Source organism: Anopheles coustani, chromosome 3 (genome assembly GCF_943734705.1).
Source record: "Anopheles coustani chromosome 3, idAnoCousDA_361_x.2, whole genome shotgun sequence".
Taxonomy (NCBI): domain Eukaryota; kingdom Metazoa; phylum Arthropoda; class Insecta; order Diptera; family Culicidae; genus Anopheles; species Anopheles coustani.
The window spans coordinates 21,142,709-21,162,378 of record NC_071288.1 but is presented as its reverse complement, the minus strand read 5'-3'; the positions used below and the strand labels follow the sequence as shown (position 1 = coordinate 21,162,378).

The window sequence follows — 19,670 nt, the reverse complement described above, 5'->3', positions numbered from 1 at the left end:
CGACGAAAGTGGTATTATTAGTGTTACTCTAGTTGTATATCCGCTACGGTACAAGCCATGAAATTAATAATTTATAATAAAATACACTTTTAATAAAATAAAATAATTTAAAGCCAATAAAAACTAATTCGACAGTTACTATCATAAATCTTTGATGCGCCCTTTTTGAAAAATAATATTCGAATACATTTTAAAGCGATTGAAGCCATACCGCTTCGTCATAATCGCCTTTTTGTTTTTTTTAAGTTTAGTCAAGTTTGAATAGTTAATAATAACCTGAAAAAAATTTGATCATTGAAGGTAGGAACTTTTTATTTCATATATGTGTATGCCTTTAAAATAATCATTAATATGTATCATACTTTGCTGAATATGCTACTAGGTGCTTATTTTTCAGAATGATTTAGAGTAATTCGCATTATAATGACAATGATATGTTAGCATTACTGGTGTTCGCTTAATCGACGATATTTCTGATGGTACCTCAATGACAGTAAATCGGCAATGCCTTATGTCCAACGTATGATCTGTTTGTTCTATTTTTAATCCTTATATAGCCTAATTGAAACAAAAAAAATTGTTCCATATCTTAACCCTAAGCGTATAGGAACGAATGGACCGACTTTCCGGGAAGCTGGAGTCGAATACTGCCATACCGTTTGTCTTCGATCCGCACAATTGACTGGGTATTGGCTCTGAAAGATAAGATAGAAGCTGAGAAATCCTCTACTCAAGAGTCGCTACTTGAGTGTACTTACTTGTTGTAAAACACCACGACGGTTTTGTTGTCCAGCCGTTCAAAGGCCAATGCCACCACGTTGCTACTTGCACTTTGAGCATCCAGCCTCACCGAGCCGGGCAAAATGAAGCGCGAGAAATGTCCGAGCCCGTAGAAGATCGGTTGTTTGTACGCTTCCTCCTTCGAGGTAATGTTGGCGATCACCGCGCTTTCGACGTAGTTTTTCGCGTAGTTTGGACCGCCGCGCTCGTCCAGCACCAGGTTCCAGTCGATCCACCCGTTGACGCTGTGCTGCAAATCCTGCAGCACGTAAAGAATGTACGATTCGGCCCGTTCCCACGAGCCCAAAATGGGCCGATGCTGTTGCAGGGGTTTATCGCCCAGCGACGCCTCGGTGTTGAAGATCCACTTGCCGGGGTAGCTGGTGGCGGTCTGGTCAAGCAGAGCCGGCGGGGCAACACCATCCCAGTACCAGTGTACCGCCAGGCCGTCCAGGTAGCTGGTCGCATTGGCATGACCCTGATCCATCAACTTGAACCACCAGGGAAACGTGTACCGCTGATCGTCGCAACCGAACAGCTTTACCGAGCTCACGGAAGATTTACGCAGTGTCGGTCCCAGGTACTGGCCGACCCAGCGCCCCTGTTCTGGTGCCGTCCAGCCTAGGCTCATAAAGTGGATGAAGAGAAAACCGATCACCCCGTTGAGCGGCTCGTTTCCAGTCGAAATGGCCCAAAACTCTAGCCCGGCCGCTTTCATCAGCTCCAGGTAGCGCACGTGGTAGTCGGCCCAGGCCTGATAGTACTCGGGTTTCAGCCGACTCGCCCCGGTCCAGTCGTTGTTCGTTTTCATCCACCGCGGAGGACTCCAGGCAGCGCCAATAACGCGTATATCGCTGTTGTTCGTTACCTCCATGAGCTGCTTGATTTGCGACACCTTGACCAAATCTCGATCGTCCAGGGTGGTAAAGTTCGACAGCGCACCATCGTTCGTCGGGAGCTCGTTGTAGGCCCACGGGTCGAGATCGAAATCGCAGCCACCGATCGGAATGCGCATGAAGCTGTAGCCGATTCCTACCTCTTTGGAGTAGTACGATTTGTAGAGACTTTCCCGCAGCGGCGCACGCAGCTTGGCCAAATTGTACGAAACGGCACCGGTAAAGGCACCGCCGAAACCTTCCACCGTCTGATACCGACGAGTCCGATCGATCGTGATCGTGATGTCATTCTCGGTTGCCCTCGACCGCTTCCTCGGTGGTGGCGGTGACGACGGTCCGCCTTTGGTGCGCAAAAAGCTGCCCTTGGTCAAGGCGAATCGCAGACCACCGGAGCTGCTCGACACGAGCACAAAGCTGCCCGGCACCGTCGGATCCTCAAACTCCAGCGTGTCGCAGTACGTCACATTACACACGCAGACCGATCCACTCGAATACTGACGCAACGCGCAAGGGTACCCAGTGGCCACTGCGGGGGAAGTGTCGTGGAAATAAAGTATTACATCCGGATGGCGATTGCACAATCACTCGGCCATAGCTAACGACTAGCGGTTACTGAGTACTTGGGCGGATAAATCACTTACCAGTTGTTTGAGGTAGTCCCAGCCAGACCCAAACGATGACAGCAACGAGCGGAATTGTCCGGTACCACATTGTGCGTCACTCTTGGAACGTTCACCTAACGACTGATGGCGTTCGTGGCGGGACGAGCCTCCTTCTGTCGGTGATCGTTACGCGTAAACGAGTATCACTTTCTCCAACTCGGCGGATTCCTATGTGTGTGTGTGTGCCTCAGTAGAGTAAGTCTTGATAACGCGGGCATGGCTGATTGAGGGGTGGAAAAGAGCCGTCAACAATGTGATCCATTCACGATGGTGGCGGTTGGGTTGAAAAGTAATCATACCTAATAAACCCAGTGTAAACAGAATTATCGGTTTCTAGCATCCACTAGCCGGTTTTGATCGATATGTATGGCGGACCGGGTTTCAGAGGCATGTCTCGTTCGTCTAGCAAGTACGTGCAATGCGCATTAGTGAAGTGTAGAACGTCACAAACCAACTTCCACCACAGAGCATAGAATGACGATGGCGGTTTGCTGGGTGTTTGCATTTATTTATTTCTCACTTTCTACGTCACGGCCAGCTCGTAATACTGCGTCGTGTTGTAGACGCCCACGCCGGGGCTTCCTTCATATCGTACGCATCTGTTCAACCGTGCGCGCACATCCTGCGGACGGACGACACACTCGATGTAACCTTTCAAAACATATTCAAGAAAGAAGATGTCACGCATGCGAGACGCTAGATCGGACTGCCCAACCGTTGCATCTAAGCGCTTCGTAAGAATTTAACGCGTGGGAACCCTGCACATGCACCGCGACGGTAGTTTCCCACGTGGTTGGGAACTTGAAGCTGTGCTGTTACTCATAAATGATTCGTAAGTAGTGTAATACTACCGACTGATGAATCAAAGATGTTTTCTGATTACATTCCTTACTTTCCGCATATGATTCAAAAGTATGTAAAATAATATTTGCCGCTCAAAAGGTACTTGCCCAGGCTAGTTCATTTTAAGGCTAGTACAAGTATTTATATATTTGTCATAAATTTTACTACATCATATATGAAAGCTATGGCTGACTATTCATCTCTCTGACGAATTTGTTCCTGAGGCGTGGTCCAACGCCGTTAACGTAAAATTGGTTTGCAAAAACTATGTTTTCTTCATTTCGCTATAGCGTACTGGTTCAACACGCTCTTCATGTTGGCAAGCGAACATTTGGCGGGCTTTAATGTTTTATTTTATTTTTATTGTACATAAATTGTTCATTTTGGTATTTAAAACCACTATAAAAGCATGCTTATTCAACTGGGGGGATTTTTGCACACCCTCAGCATGAACTCTTTATTGGTCATTTCTAGCATGCATACTCAATGGGTCACAGATGGGGAGTCCCCTGTTGACGGAAGAGTGCAAAAGAGACTGGCAAAAAAGAACGAATGATTCATAATTCGTCTAACCGGTCTTCGGCTTGCTGGGATTCCTCTGAGTTTCATCAATGAAGCGAATTGTGCATCCCGAGACATGCTCGGGCCGTGTTTACACATGTCATGAGCATACGGACTTTGCTACTTTGAATCGATTTTTGCAATTTTCTGTTCTACTTCTTCCGTTGCTATGGTAGCTCGTCTGCACGATGGTGCAACCGCAAGTGTGCATGAGATGAGATTGTTCTATTTCATACTTCTCCAGAACCTAAAAGTTCCAGTTGTTGATAAAGTTTATTTGAAGCTGCATTGCGGCTTTACCCCGATGTTGCCTTTTCCGAAATTGCGACATAATCGGCTTTGGGATTTCAGCCTTTTCTTTATTATCAAGCACTAGAGTGGAGGGAGCAAAATTAAATTGCGAGCATATGGAACTGATAACCTACAAGATTATTTTCGCTTACAAAAACCGAATGCGGTCGTGTCGATTTTTTTAAATTTTCTTTTTTACACAGGATTGCCGTTCAGTTGATAGAGATGTCAGCCAGAAATAGCAACATTTATAAAACGACGACGTGCCCACAGATAATGGAACGAATTTCTAATACCAATTGAAGCGGGTCAAGTGGAAATGTTATGTAAACAGGGCTATTAAACGTCAATTGTTAGTTAACTAATTGCACAGTGCTAATAACAAATTTAATTCGAGAAAACCCGTATACCGGAGTCCTTTTCCGAAATAAAAAAGAGTTTATTTCAAGTAATTTAAGGAAGTAAATTATCAGTTGCAAATGAGAAAAAGTAGTGCAAAGTTATTACGACACGTTGATCAATTGATTTGTGTTAATCGAAAACGACTAAACATAGTTTTCAATCAAATATATTTATTCAAATTCTTCTATAATATAAACATTTCTTATTATTTTAACTTCTTAGGAAGAAAAAGAGTATCATACAGAAGGTAGAAGGAACGCATTTCCCATTCTATGCTTCCATTCCATAATAATGTTTGTTTGGCAGCAAGATTACAGTTATAACGACAGTCGTTTTGAGTTTTTTTTTTAACTACTAGAACACTGGAAATCAACATTTCCAAGCGACCGTCTTAGATTATCATATTGTCCAAAATCCAGTCAATAACGTATCCAACTAGCAATCCATTGTTCAATTTTTGTGCTGATCTACATGAAGCTTGACCATTAGAGATGATACCGAACTGGACGTACCGCATGTGTTCATTGTTGAAAACGTCCAAGGCCTGATACGGACCTCCGGAATCTCCAGGACACTGATTGCTCTGCGCTGTTTCGCCACCGATGCATACTTCAAACTTTTTCGGGCATTCTTCATTCCCTGATGCAACAACGGGCGTGTCTGCCTTCAGCAAAATGGGTGATAATTTCTGGTTTTCCGTCAAACCCCATCCAGCAATGGTGAGCCTTTTGGGAACGCTCATCCGAAGGCTAGCGTACAGCGGTAGACATATAGGATGTACCAAAGAACCATCGATCTGGGCCGGTTTGGTCAGGCGTAGGAGTGCGACGTCGTACATTTTATTAGGTATACGCTCGGCAATGGAAATTTCTTGCATTTCGGTGGATTGACCGGCTTTTCTTAGATCACGCAATCCTAGACGCACCTTGGTCAGGCCAGGTTTAACGCAGTGCAATGCCGTTAGCACATATGATGGGTGAATCAGTGTTCCACTGCAGGATACTCCGCGCCTACGATAAACCAGACTCGCCATCCAAGGGAATTCCCCTTCCTCAGCATGCGTTCCGTTCCATACTTTGTTCGAATTCGAATCGATCTTACCGCATGGCTTTTTCGCTAGCTTTGCCGCCTTAATATGGGCTATCAATCGATTCGGTTGCTCCTTGCCACAGCACACCAAGTCCGCTGGATCGTTTGAATTAGATGGCGCATAATTATAATCACACAACTGTTTTGGTACCGTCGAGCCAACCTTACGTTTAATCATACACTTTGGAAAGGCTGATGGAGGGCTCACAAGGATTTTATCCGTATGGTCCTGATCGCACAACCCCGGTTGGATTACACAGTACGGATCGGTACAGCAGTAATAGCTCTAGAATCGGAAAATGTGTACAACAGCACAATTAGAGGAAAGCTCCCGGGAACGGTTTGTACATGAGAAAGACGTTACCTTTCCATTGCGGACGTAGCACAGGCTTTCTTGCGGAATATTTTCCTCTTCCATAGACTGCAGGAGAGGGCAGTTGGCTTTCAAAGCGCACACGCCGTTACCGTTGAATGCACACTCGATTTGTTGCTTCGGACAGCATACATGTGTATTTTGTACTTCCACTTCCGGCTTACAAATACGCTGGCGCAATAACTTCTTAAACGATGCCTCCTTACTTCTATTTGCTCTCACAAGTTTCGAAAATTGCCTGCAGTTCATCAAAGGGACGCATCGATCTTTGGCGTCGTTGCATGTGAGCATTGCCTCAGACAGTGTCCACTCTACAAAGGAAAGCAAATTATGCCCATAAAACCAAGCACAATACTTTACACACACGACTTTTTGTTTGCAACTTACGGAGCGTGGCGACTGTTAAAAGCAGCAATAAATATTTGATGGGATCCATTTCTGAATTTAGCGTACTGCCCAGGACGAAGGTTTCAACTCGACTGAACCTTCCATGCTCGCAGTACGCACCATCTCATCTCGTGGTGGTTCCCTATCGCGCAGACCTGGGGATTTTTGTCGCCTATCTCGCTGCTAATTGCCACCGCGGAGTGGGTTTTTTATTCTTTAGTTTGCAATATAAGACGGAGAAACCACACACACATCGTATAGGATCGATAAACGATCTTCAGTGTATGTTACACCATGCGCGATCATATGTATTCACAGACTGCAGCAAGCAACAACTGGGGACTGTATTGTTACACATATAGAACAACTTCATCTTAGAAATAAGTTGACTAATCGAAGGCACCAATCGAAGGAAGTCAGAATCGTAGCAGTTGATATTATAATCCTGGTACAGCAGTTTAAGCGAAGTACGCAACTAACATATGTCCCCATCGCCGCATAAGAAGGACGCGAATGCGGAGGCTAAAATCGACTAGTTCGACAAGTTTCGTTTTGATTCACTATCCTCCAGCTTTGCTCGATGCATGCCTTTTGTTCTGTATTCAACAGTGTTGCTCGGAAGCATTTATGGTACCATGATCAGTAGAAGCACCTCGGATTCAACCGGATTCAACCGGATGGAGACCTATGATAGTTGCGTACTTCGCTGAAGTTGCTGTACCAGGATTATAATATCAACTGCTACGATTCTGACTTCAACTGGCAAAGTTATTATAAACATGATCGCGTTATAAAATCAACTGATGCAGTTGGAATATCCTGTGCTGCAGTAAGAAATAATGCTGCTGCTGTTATGATATCATCTGAAAATCCCTGTAATGTCCCTTCATGATTGCCGATAATTTACTACGATCATTTACAACCTATACGTTGAACAAATCGATATCCATTACTTTGTTTGCAAACATTTAAAATACGTTTAGTAGTGGTTTCTCTTATAATTCAGAAACATGTTATCAGTATTAGTCTTTTTCAACTCACTTTGGTGGAGATGATGATGTTCAAAGTGTATAGCAAGACTTAAGTTTCTAGGCAATCAATGGGCAGAAAAGATTTCCTCTCGGTGCATTGGACGATAATTAAGGTAAATAATTAATGTATTGGGGGTCCGCAACAGCCGAGCGGTAGCGCCGGTTAGAAAATTGGCCCATGAGCGCCGGGGCTCACCACCTCGACGGCGTGGGTTCGAATCCCAACCGAGACCGAACCCTCCCCTGTACGAGAGGACTGACTATCCACGTACAACAGGGAAACAAGTCTCGTAAGCTCTTAATGGGCAGGCATGACCAAGAGGTCGTTACGCCTAGAAGAAGAAGAAGAATTAATGTATTCAAATATGTGATGTTATTATTGTAACAACCACTATGCCATGCAATCGCCGAAAAATAATAGGCAAATACGTAACTGATTTATTGAGCAAAATTTGATAACGTACACTTTTTACCACATAACATACCGACCTGAACTATTGATAATAATGCAACAGGATGCGAATCGACCACGGGTAGAAAAAGCGTGACCAAAACCAAACCTATGATAAGGAGGTCGACAAACAAACGTTAGGAATCACACTACCCCGGTTGGATTACACACAAAGAATCGAGGCAATAGTACACGTATATTGAAGCATAATTGGAGGGAAACCCCCGAGATCGGTTTATACATGAGAAGGAACTTACCTTACCATTGGCAATGTAGCAGAGGCAGTTGAGTTTTAAAGGGCACACGCGTGGTGCTCCATTCCAGTCACATTTGATCTTTGTCTTCGGGTCAATTACATGCAGTACTTCTGGCATAAGGCAAGAGCACAGTAGGTTCCGAACTGTTCTAGACCTATTTGTATTTCCTTCTAGAGGTATTACAAACTTAGCACAGTTCATCAAAGGAGCACAACGTGCTTTGGGTTCGTTGCTTGTAAGGTCATTAGAGTCTGCTTCCGTCAGTTCCCATTCTAGAAAGGAAAGAAAAATAATCAGATTATTAGAATTTTATAACTAGAGGTGATGCAATCATTTGAAACCTACGAAACGACGCGTCTGCTACAAACGGTACCAAAAATAAGTTGGTATCAGTTGTCGTCAGTGTGATCGATGTTATATTACGATAGTCCAATGTTTTGCGTGCAGCGTAAGTAGTCTAAGTATTTATTTAATGATTATTTTGGAGCAATAAAACATTGGATATCCTAATAACAAATGAAATCCTTATATTTTGATGAAGACTTATGTTTGTTTCTCCTTTTACTATTTTGTGTATTATGCAAAAAACTCATCGTCGAACCTTCGGATGCAACATCGTTGGGCTGAAGATGTAGAAGAAATGGAAACGTATGAGAATAACATTTTATGGCATTCCATATTGACAATCTGTTAATACTTACGCCATCAGCCGCAGCTGCTTTCTTTACTTGTGGAGATTGTGTTAATAATTGTTCCGTTTCGTCGTTCATCGTCTTGGATGCTTTGATCACATCCGGCAATGGGTTAGCGATTGTCGGAGCTGCCGAAATGCTTGGACACGGTGCGGTTTGATCGATGTGTCTTGCACGGGTGATACGATGATATCGAGCATCCCAGTTTCCTTCCCCTTCTGTTAGAATCCTTTGTGATGTCTCAGATTTGCAATGGTAATCGTAGAACTGGTCCAACTTTTCGATACACTGGCTGCAAACCGTAACGGGAAGGGTGTCTCCCGGAGTGATTTTGATCGGTAAACAAACGCGGATTTTCGTCAACAACGCCCTGCGCTGTGCGTATCCACTGTAAAGAGATACCTGAAGTTCATCATTCGAAAGACAAATACGACAAATCGGGACGGTTGGATAGGACATGTCGGCCCCTTGGATAATCAGCAACGGTTCTCTTCCGGCCGGCTAGGTAGTCAGTTGAAGTTTGTTTAAACGGAAACCGTGCGGATTGCTAACTGCGTGAAAAAAGCAACGTGATGTCAAAACCAAATTCGGAAACACAAACTACTCGACATAGTTTCGAGCTGTCAGATTTTCACTTGTGCTTCTTCTCACAGTTAACAATTTAGATTATTGTGAATTATGAAATGATGCTTAAAAAATATATTTAAATTATTTGAAGCGCAGCATCAGTTTATTTCAATTTTAATCAACAAAGGAAAGCCTTTTTTAGAAATAAATTCGACCACTAGTTTCCGTGATATACCATAAAGGCACACGGCTTGCTCGAAAACAGCATCGACCGTACTCTTAATGCACGGACGGCATCGACCGCATCGCTAATGACAGTTAATTGTCAATTTTACAAAAATACATACGAAAAAAGAGACGACTCGAGTAATTACTTTTAATGGTTTAATTCGTTGAAGAAATGCTGTTTCTGGCATCGCTGGCGTACCCGTTCGATGGTGTCTCTGCACTGAAAATCGATGGCCAGTGTACGTAGTGAAAAGTGCGACATTTCTGCATCGAAAAGCTACCGCCCAGCAATTTCGAACTGCGCTGGCAGTGCGCGATAATGGTGTAGTGAAAATCAACGCATGCAAGCAGCAGTTTGTTATCCACGGTTGAACCGCCGATAAAATCGTTTGAGGCGTTGCAGCTATTGACTAAGCCTGCCCAACAAACAAAACGGTGCACTAAGCTTTCGTGGTGTGAATCTACCCAACCGTGTGTGGTCAGAACGGCCACCGTTGTGGGTCGTGTTTACCCTACCCCAGAAGCGACCCAAAAGTTGCGTTTCGAACGGAAAGCATAACAACAAACCCGTCCTCCCGGGGGGCATCGAAATGTCGTCCGGACTGGTGGAGAAATCGTTCGTCAACAATGACGAACTGTTCTATCTGAAGTGGAACAACTTCCAGAAAAACGTGAGCACACAGTTTGAGAAGCTACGCGAAGATGACGACCTGGTGGACATAACGTTTGCCTGCGAGGGTCGCATGCTAACCGCGCACAAACTGGTACTATTCGCCTGCAGTCCGTACTTCAAAGAGCTGCTAAAGGTAACACTTGTTGTTCTGTCTCGGTACAAACTTGGAAGGAGAGCAACAGAAAACCTGCATAATTTAACCTCAATTCTATCGTAGAAAAATCCCTCGCCTCATCCGGTGTTCTTCATGAACGATGTGAAATATGATGTGCTTAAGGCAATTCTACAGTACATGTATCTTGGTGAGGTGCACATCACTAACGAGAACCTGAAGGAGTTCATAAAAACAGCAGAAGGATTACAGATCCGAGGATTGAGCAAAGAAAACAATGTAAGTAAAACACAAAACCCGGTTAGGAGTGTCCTTTGGCTACGCGTGAAGTATTGCTTTCAATCGTGACTTTCTGTTAACTGCAGGGAGATTTGATAATCCCACCAAACCACCAGGACACGCTACGCCTCGACGGTAAGAGCGAACACATACTGGACGAATTCTGCCGAAAACGAACCGACCTTGGCGATCTGCAAGGCTCGTCGGTGCTCAACATCAAACGGGTGAAAACGACGGCCGATGGTTCGTTGGCGACTGGTGCACCGGACGGAAGTGGTAAGTGTGTCGGCCGCTTGCGTTGGCAAAGACAGTGAGATTCTCATCCTGTTGCAGTATCTAACGTAGAGCCAAAAGTGGAAATGGTTGAATACCTCGACAGTGAACCTGGCACCCATCAATCGCCGACCTACTGCAGTATGGATACGTACGCAGACAAGAACAATCCTCGCAACCCGATGGGTCATTTGACGACGATAAACAATGGTATGTTTGAGGCTGGCGGGCGTTTGTAACGTTAATGAGGATGGCGAAGTTTTATTCCTTGTTGTGTACGTTTTTTTTTTAGCTGGGTTCCCACAAGCTACCGCACCGCCGGTATCCGGTGCGGGGCCGAATCAACCCGGTGGCTCTGGCAGCCATGGCCATAATGTGCACGAGTACAAATCGGAGGATGACAGTAGTTGGATGGAAAAATCGCTGGACAATATTTCCGTCAACTCGGAGCAGAGCATGAAGTACAACAGCGGTGGTGGGCCGGGAGGTGGCAGTGGCGGCAGCAGCGGAAGTGCGGGCGGTGGCAACGGTGACAAAAGCAAACAGGGTCGCAGCAGTCGAAGCAGCAACCGTTCCGCGGACGATAAGGCCAACTGTTTGACGCCCCGCTGCTGTCCCGTTTGTTCACGGCTGTACTCGAACGTGTCCAACCTACGTCAGCACATGCGACTGATACACAATCCGACGGCCGTTTGCTGCCCCATCTGCCAGAAGCACTTTAACTCGGAGCTGTACCTAAAACGACACTACTCGTCAATACACTCGATCAATCCGAATGGTCCCGGCGACGGTGATCTGGTCGACACGAAACCACCGGCCTCCCAACTACAACAACAACAGCCACCTCCACAACAGCAACAGCAGCAACAGCAAGGTCCGCAACCAACACAACAGCAGCAAGCACAACAGCAGCAACAACAGCAGCAGCAGCAGCAACAGCAACAACAGCAAGCGCAGCAACAGCAGCAGCAACCTCAACAGGCGCCAGCACCGACAGCGAATACTTGGAACCCGTATCACCATCACGATGCATCACAGCTGGTGAATCCTTTTATCAAATAATTAACCGGTAAATAGGCTAGGAAGCAGACGATGGCTAGCGTAGGGCAGATTCGTTGAACATTTACAAATCCAACCCGTCATCACATGCCCGCTGCTGATCGATGGATTTCGCGTTTCATTTGAATGTTTCCAGTCCAGTGCTCCAGAGGCAGCAATCGCATCGAGAAGCTGTCCCCTGCTGTCCCGTCTGCTACGAGTACCTTATCGCGCAACCGCTCTGTTTCGGTTATCGTAAAACGCAGAAACAGAACTACATTATTTTAAACACAATAACGAGCAGATCTGCTCGTGTTGCCATGGCAAAAGGATAACAAGCAGGGAAAACCCCTTAGCTAGGCATGTGCAATAAGAAGCCCCGCAGAAACAATAGTAATCCCAGCAGCCGTGCAATTTATTATCGTTCAGTTCATGTCCCGCAGGAACACAGTGTGTTGTGTTCGGAAGCTTTGGTATACATGGTTAATTTGTGTGCTTCGGAATAACCAAGGGATTAAACGGTGTCTCAGGTATTGGTAATCAGTGAGAAACACGGCTAATATTAACCATGTACTCGGAACATAACGATTCGTATGTCAACCCCCATTGGATTTTTCCTATTATCGTAGCTTCTGTCTCTCTAGAAACGAAAAACACTCCATGGTGGTGAGGAGACTACTTTGATCGGATCAATTTTATTTAACAGCGTCTGGAGCCCTCCCCAAACTGGGTTTCTTTGTGTATACTTTGTTCGTTTTAATCTTCCTTAAAGGATAAGCTAGGAAAGTCATGTGTGCAGGTACAAAGCAAGCAAACTGACATAGGACTTTACTTTAGGTGATACGGTAGAATTAGCATCTGGGCCACCGACCTCCTGCTCCTATGAGTTCCAGCAGCTGTGACAGAATCATGGTGGATGTTTCGCAAAATGCCAGTTTGTTTTTTATTTGTGGGAAAATGTTCTTGTGGCCCTCATCACTCTCGCTCGAGGCCAAAGCAGGTGAGCCAAAAAACGAAGGTACTATGTACTTATGCTTAGCTGCAGCAAACGGGCCAAATGGATGGCATAAAATAGCTAATTTCCGCTAACGATCATTTGCGTTGTTCCGTATCGTGTTTTACACTTGGGCGTACATATTAAAACGTCTTGGGTTTGCCCCGCTCTCGCAATGAAACGTTATATGCGAGCCGAATCACCGTACTCTGGCTTGTGCTTAATGTTAATGCATTATGCAAAACAACGAAGGTGTACATTAGTAAATCAAATAGATGATTTAGCCTGTTCTTTTCTCCACGCGCAAACACTCACAAAAGGAAAAAGGTACACGATTGAATTCAGCAACGTGCACCCAAGTAGATCTAGGCTAATGTTTTAAATTATGTATATGTCCCAATTAGTTCATTTATGTGCTGCTGTGTAGCTGGGTCGGTTTTTATTCGAATCTAGATTTTCCATGTGGCATATACATGTGTTTTGCCTACACATCTACCCTTTCTTCGGCTTCCGTAACATGTGTTAAACGTGCTGGAGGATAATGTTTAGTTTAGCTTGATTATTGTACATATATAGAGAGTATTAAATATAACTAACGATAACAATAATTATAACGGTAATGATGTTGATTGGGCGTACAATAAAACAAATGGAAATTCTATGGACACACTGTAAGAAAAAATAGTGGTGGTACCGGTTTCTTCAAAATATTAGCCAACTTGTGGTAAATGTAAATGCATTTTCTTTACTGTTGGACAGAAAGAACTGAGACACAGTTTTTTTTCCTTCTCATTTATTCACATCCGATTTACGTTCGTTTACATGGTAAAGCTCCCCTGCGTCCAGTTGGATCTGGAGGACGGTGGATATTCTTGTTTGTTTTCTCTTCGAAGCTGTCCCTTCCGGCGGTCGGGCTGGTTGAGGGACCCAATTAATGCTAGCGCCAGCACGAGTGTGCGGTTTATACTAGGTGCTGATGTCCTGATTGCTCCTTATGGTTGCTCTTATCAACCTTCCTTCATTCTTACGGCCTACTTCTATTTCCCTGTCAATGTAACGCTATGGAGCACAAACAAAAACGCAAATAATACATTTTGCAATACCGACATCCCTTTTCTCCAGTACATTTGAATTATGCTCGTGCATTTATTCTACTTGGATGACAAACAGAATGCCTTTGTATTCATCTAGCAATGTGTCATAAGATAAAAAGGAGTTTTTATTATAATCATTCACCTCTACCAAAACAGGGATAAGAAATCGATCTGGTTCTGTGCCACAATTATTTTCCACTGCCTTCCAATTGATTTGCATGGGGCAACCTTCAGCATACCTTTTGGCGAAATCTTATAATTGAGCGAATGTTGACGTTATCTTGCATCCCGAAGCTGTTATATTAGTTGTATTGTTTTCTGAACATTACGCCGCCAAGACGTTAAACCTGAATTATATTATTTCCGCCACTGGTGAGGCTGACTTAAGTGTACTCATCTTTGCTTCTGCATGTTTTATAGCCGTATTTGTGTCGCATATTAATTGCCAAGATGATCAAGGTGATTATGCTGACATACAATCGAACACGAGCTGTGTACGGAGGACACCAATGTGATGCTGTTGGACGACATATAGTATTCGCAATGTTATTTGATACGAAAAGTTGGTGGTACGGAGTGGTACATATCTTTTCTTTTAATTTTGTTCTTGTTTATTTAAATGGCTCATCTTCTACGAGGCGGTTTTGAAGAACTCCTACCAAAATTGCGTTCGGTCGCACACCGGTCTTTTCTGGTGGCTTCTTTCTGTTTGTTTTACTACGCTTAAATAGTAAACATATTGACAATTAAAGGTTAACATCGTTCTGCTGGGTGAAAGCTGCTTGTGATATTCAGTCCCAGTTGGCAATGTATCGTCGTCGTATCCTGCTTTCCTCTGCGACTTTCTCTCTCACACTAGTATGGGCGCTGCCGTTGATCGTTTCTGTTGTTCCTTTCGCTAGAAGAGCAAAAAATAAAAACGGTTCCATTATTTATGACCATAGTGTACCGGGTCCCGTCGGGAAAAACGAAAACACTTACTTTCCACGCATCGCCCCACCACCGTAGCCTCCGCCACCACTGTTGTCTCGTCCTCCTCGGTTTCCACCACCGTATCCACCACGGTCTTGTCCTCCGGCACCACCACCACGGCCCCCACCGAATGAACCGCGATCGCGGCCACCACCACCGCCGTTACGATTACCTCCGTAACCTCCACCGGACGATCCGCCACCTCCGGCCCCATCCGCTTTCGGTGCTTTACAACGGTTGCATTCATTGCGCCAGGCGAAGTTTTTGTTGTTACACTCTCCGCAGCTCCAGTCACCCTCACGATCCTGACCGCCGCTACCTCCGCCGCCACCACCACCACCACCGAAGCCGCCGCGTCCACCACCTCCCATGGGCGGTGGTCGGGAGCGTGTGTCTTCTCGGTCACTGCCACTAGTGCCGCCACCACGGCTATATCCGGAGCCACGATCACCGAAGTCACCGCCGCCACCTCCCATGCGGTTTCCGCCACCGAAACCACCGCCGCCTCCCCCCTTGTTAAATCCTCCACGGCTTCCACCCTTGTTCTGCCAGTTGCTGTAGCGCTGTGCAAGCGTCACCTTGACGACGGCACCATTGAACTCCTTGTTGTCGAACCATCCGATGGCCGACTGAGCCGCACTCGCATCATCGTACGTGACTGTGGCCTCTCCCTTCATTTTTCCCGTCTCTTTGTCCTTGTACATCCAAATTTTTGGTTTCTGTGTCCGCTTATCGCGCTACGGTGTAGGGATATGGGGACAAAACACTGTGTTAAATAGCGCCGGCCGCGATTCTTTCGTGCTGTTTTCAACTCACCTTGATAACGCCAATCGATCCGAACCGTTCGGCAATCTCTTCCTCTGTCGTCTCCGGCGTCATGCCCTGGATGAAGATCGTATCCTCTTGCGTGATCATTTCAGCCCCATCTAGAATGGGCGAGTCGCGCGGGCCATCAGGTACGAGTCGCACCAAGAACACGGGTAGAATAGATGGGCGAAAAGTTCGTAGTGGATTGGGAAGGGGATGGTAAAGAGAGAAATAGAGAAGAAAAGATGCAAACGCATACGCGTCCACATGTGAGTGCATTTTTTGATTCAGCTCTCCGGGAACTTAAGTTTTGTTTAAAAATAAAGTACACTTTTTGTTCGAAACCTTTACGTTCTCTTGTTACTGTAACGCTCACGACCTCCCCCTCGGTTCAGCTCAGTCAAAACTTTGGACAGCTTTCGAGGGCATAACGCTGTTTTACGCAGAAAACTGTTTCATGGCATTGTGCACATTGGCCACTGGACACCTCCGATAAGCAACCAACATTCTATAGAATAGGGCGTTGTTTGTAAAACAGAACCGTGGGCTGCCACATGTTGAGCTAATGCAATGAACATCTGTCGGGCCGGAACATCTCTCGGTCGGTCTCTTGGACTCCATATTATGTATTGTTAACGATTCAAGTAGCATTTCGGTTGCTTCCTTTAGTTTTTACAGTAATAATTCTTCAATTCATGCATTTCTTTTAAGTATTTAGTGCTAGTAACACACACCTGGTTCTGTATGATCATCGTATGAGAACTCAAAGTAAAAAATTGAACTTGAACAAACTGGATAACTAAATTATATGTCAAAGCTTTCTGCAGTTGTCTAAAGCTCTCAGTGCCAACGAGGACGCAATTACCTGAACCCTTATATCCTATTTTGCTATGCTATGCAATACAAATAAAAAAAACCAAATTGTAGGTGCGTATTACATTATTCTAATCGAATGATTGTCCAGGCAGCACTAACTGCGTGCCACGCATGATTTAAAAGCAGAAAAAATGTGTACTAACTGTAAGATGTATATCAACTTGTAACCTGTCATGGTATTAATATTCCAATGAAAAACGTACCTTTTTAAACAAAAAGAAAGAGTTGAACTAACAGAAAACATGCTAGACAAGTATACGGTAGGCGATAAGAGTGATAAGTTTCAGTGCAATCTCGAGTTCTATGAGATGGTAGCCCCTTCTACGATTGATACATCCAGAATTGGACAAAATATATAGACGAGTACGAAGCTAAGAAAAGTGTTCTTCGAAAATACAGCCTTAAAAGAACCACTTTGTAAATTAGCAGCAATCTGATCAGTGATTCGACTCGATTCGCGAGGCGCGTTAGGTGAGATCATACCATACCATACGCAAAACGGAGTTCATCTTCTCTAATTCTATTGCTCTTCTTTCTTAACGTTTACAGGTACAGTGTACTGATAACTGGTAGTAGATATTTACTAAGTAAAATAATAGAATAGAACAGTGAAAAAATAATATTTTCACCGAACAGTCGCTCGGTGTTTACCTTTGTTATAACCACCCTTGTTGCCGCCGCCACTGCTATAACACATGAAACCAAACACCATTTCGTTACATATTTGTTGTTGATCGCACGGACACGGACACACACACAGTGGAGTAGAAGTAGAGTAATGGTGGTTTTGGTTGTGTTGGTGGAAGTAAAAGTAGAAATAGGTTGCACAATAATTTGTGTTGTTTGTCATTGTTTATACGCCGTTGTAAGTGGGAATTTGTTTACGGAGATCAAATCAATTCAGTGATTGAATTGTTGTTTTAATAGCAAAACATGTATGTTCATTTTGTGTACAGTAGGCCAAAGATACTCAAAATCAAGATCGGTCGAAGATCAGTTATTAAGTTACACGATCGAGTTAATATCAAAATGAATGTTTCACATCAGAGCAACCATCGGTTTACTGATGGAATGAATAAAATTGCTAACTTTTGAACAAATCTATAACGCGAAAAGTCGTAGTTCCATGTACAAGGAAGGGACAATAAACGACCGTAGATATTTAAGAAATACAAACTTGTGAAAAAACTGACAAAAGTAGAAAATCCAAATGTTTTTACTTTAACTCTTCGTTTAGAAATCTTGCTTAGTTACCATACGACTTCATTTAGACTTGCAACATACTTTACGTACAATATCATGACAATCCGCATCGGAAGCGGAACATTTGATAGCGGTCGGCAATATATAAATCATTGAAGAGAAGGATCTTTGGAGAAACGGCAGGATAGTGGGACATACACGCTCATAACCTATGAACTCTACGATTGATGCTCACCTGTAGCCGCCGGTTTGGTTACCACCTCTTCTGTCGTAGCTGCCTCCGCCACCGCGGTTACTGCCGCCCCCACCGTATCCACCATCGCTACCGCTACCACGGCCGCCACCATTGTAATCTGCGTTGGATGAGATAAATATAGAACACACATTAGCTTCAGAATTGTCGTGCCGCCTGCTAAGATATGTTTTTCTTTTTATCAACAGAAGCACCTAAACCCGTTATTGGTACGTGTAAATTAAGATACAAATATCACGCGCCTTTTTTCACGGTCATTACCATCTTTATCGGCATTTCGATTTTGTTCTTCCCTGAACGTTCGGTAGTGCCCTTGAATTTTACATATTCTACGGAAACCAGTACCCCGTCCCTCGCGACTCCTTAAAACATCCCTCATGGTACCCGAACTGGAAACGAAGCGGACTTACCACTTTGCCCACCATATCCACCGCCGACGGCACCGGTACTCTGGGGCCCGTAGCCACCGGCACCTCCACCGCCGCCGCCGCCACCACCACCAAACTTATTCATCGGGGGAGGCTGACTGTAGTTCTGGTTAATCGATGGCGGCGGTACATTGAACTGAACGCCACCGCCATAGTCCTGATTGCCGTAGCCGCCGTATTCTGTCACAATTAAAATGAAAGAATGCAAATCAAATCGCGTCAGCTCAACGTGTGCCGCCGTCTATTGGCAAACAAAATTGCAACCCTTGCGGTCGTGAGAACTCTTTTTGCAAAGACAACCCCCAGGTAGCTATGATATCGCGGACGCATGCTGAGCAATAATTTCAAGATGGACGCCGCCACTACCGCACTACAATCGGAAGAGGCTGCTAAAAGCCCAATAATACCGTATCACTATTGCTATCCGTATTCCATACTCTATGCCCAAACTTACGGTCAGCCATTGTGATGCTGTCGCGAGATTTGAATTGAATTAAATGCACTTTTCTGCCCCGACGCTTGCTGGGCGAAACGAACCGCGTTGGATGTTGTTTTCAGCTGAAGTCACTTTTTTTAGCGCACAAATTTTTCACAGACCGAGTCTAGTTGTCGTGCATTTCTGAACAAGGGAGATGTACTATCAGGTTCAACACTTTCCGTGCCCGCCATTTTGGTGGGCTAACGTTTGGCTTCGTTGGATAGAAAGAGCAGTATGAATTTGAAAAACTTTATTATGGTAAAGGATAGCATATATTATTAGGCTTAAACTTGGTTCTTTTTTTTTTAAAGAAAACCCAAACTGTTGCTAATAATAAATAGTAACTAAAAACAAACTGTGCATAATACTGGTCTAAACAATTACGCCACCACTGATGGCGTATAATCACCCTGTGTGTTAATCAATTTCAAACTCGAACGTCAAACTCACGGGCTGGTAAATGCATGGTTCCTATTCATTACATTAAACGAATTTAAAAGATTTACCTTTAGCATTAACAAGAATTAGGACTTATCATCAAGCATATTCCTTTTGTGCTTAAATAATGCTTATTTAAACGTTACTTGTATAAACATAATCAAAATGAAAACAACATTTTCAAATTCGATGGACAAATACAATAAACGTCATTCTCTGACAGATCAACAAAAACGCTCCTC

General features: G+C 44.3%; 4 protein-coding genes across 8 annotated transcripts; 1 reads left to right on the top strand and 3 right to left on the bottom strand.

The window, feature by feature from the left end:
- Positions 1–321: 321 nt before the first annotated feature.
- Positions 322–2,534, bottom strand: LOC131272790 (lysosomal acid glucosylceramidase-like). Its single transcript, XM_058274645.1, has 3 exons — positions 2,318–2,534; positions 759–2,202; positions 322–695 (listed from the first exon to the last, which is right to left on the bottom strand). Exons 1-3 carry the CDS (start codon positions 2,385–2,387, stop codon positions 596–598), a joined length of 1,614 nt encoding a protein of 537 aa, XP_058130628.1. The 5' UTR covers positions 2,388–2,534; the 3' UTR covers positions 322–595.
- A 2,181-nt stretch (positions 2,535–4,715) lies between these two features.
- LOC131272734 (CLIP domain-containing serine protease HP8) lies at positions 4,716–8,523 on the bottom strand. Its single transcript, XM_058274569.1, has 4 exons — positions 8,369–8,523; positions 8,024–8,295; positions 5,889–6,208; positions 4,716–5,810 (listed from the first exon to the last, which is right to left on the bottom strand). Exons 3-4 carry the CDS (start codon positions 6,186–6,188, stop codon positions 4,827–4,829), a joined length of 1,284 nt encoding a protein of 427 aa, XP_058130552.1. The 5' UTR covers positions 6,189–6,208; positions 8,024–8,295; positions 8,369–8,523; the 3' UTR covers positions 4,716–4,826.
- A 1,161-nt stretch (positions 8,524–9,684) lies between these two features.
- On the top strand, positions 9,685–13,544 carry LOC131271431 (transcription factor GAGA-like). Of its 3 annotated transcripts, none has more exons than XM_058272858.1 (5): positions 9,685–10,316; positions 10,401–10,574; positions 10,661–10,847; positions 10,908–11,057; positions 11,140–13,544. In XM_058272858.1, the coding sequence occupies exons 1-5, from the start codon at positions 10,101–10,103 to the stop codon at positions 11,907–11,909; spliced, it is 1,497 nt and encodes a 498-aa protein (XP_058128841.1). In that variant the 5' UTR covers positions 9,685–10,100; the 3' UTR covers positions 11,910–13,544. The 3 variants fall into 3 exon arrangements, with proteins under 3 accessions (XP_058128841.1, XP_058128840.1, XP_058128839.1); XM_058272857.1 differs by having other exon boundaries at positions 10,661–10,850; positions 10,920–11,057; XM_058272856.1 differs by having other exon boundaries at positions 10,661–10,850.
- Positions 13,545–13,663: 119 nt separating this feature from the next.
- LOC131260770 (RNA-binding protein cabeza-like) lies at positions 13,664–19,107 on the bottom strand. Of its 3 annotated transcripts, none has more exons than XM_058262586.1 (7): positions 18,967–19,107; positions 18,495–18,692; positions 18,067–18,184; positions 17,280–17,314; positions 15,762–15,871; positions 14,955–15,682; positions 13,664–14,871 (listed from the first exon to the last, which is right to left on the bottom strand). In XM_058262586.1, exons 1-7 carry the CDS (start codon positions 18,974–18,976, stop codon positions 14,829–14,831), a joined length of 1,242 nt encoding a protein of 413 aa, XP_058118569.1. In that variant the 5' UTR covers positions 18,977–19,107; the 3' UTR covers positions 13,664–14,828. The 3 variants fall into 3 exon arrangements, with proteins under 3 accessions (XP_058118569.1, XP_058118570.1, XP_058118571.1); XM_058262587.1 differs by having other exon boundaries at positions 17,280–17,311; XM_058262588.1 differs by lacking the exons at positions 17,280–17,314; positions 18,967–19,107 and having other exon boundaries at positions 18,495–18,646.
- Between the last annotated feature and the right edge of the window lie 563 nt (positions 19,108–19,670).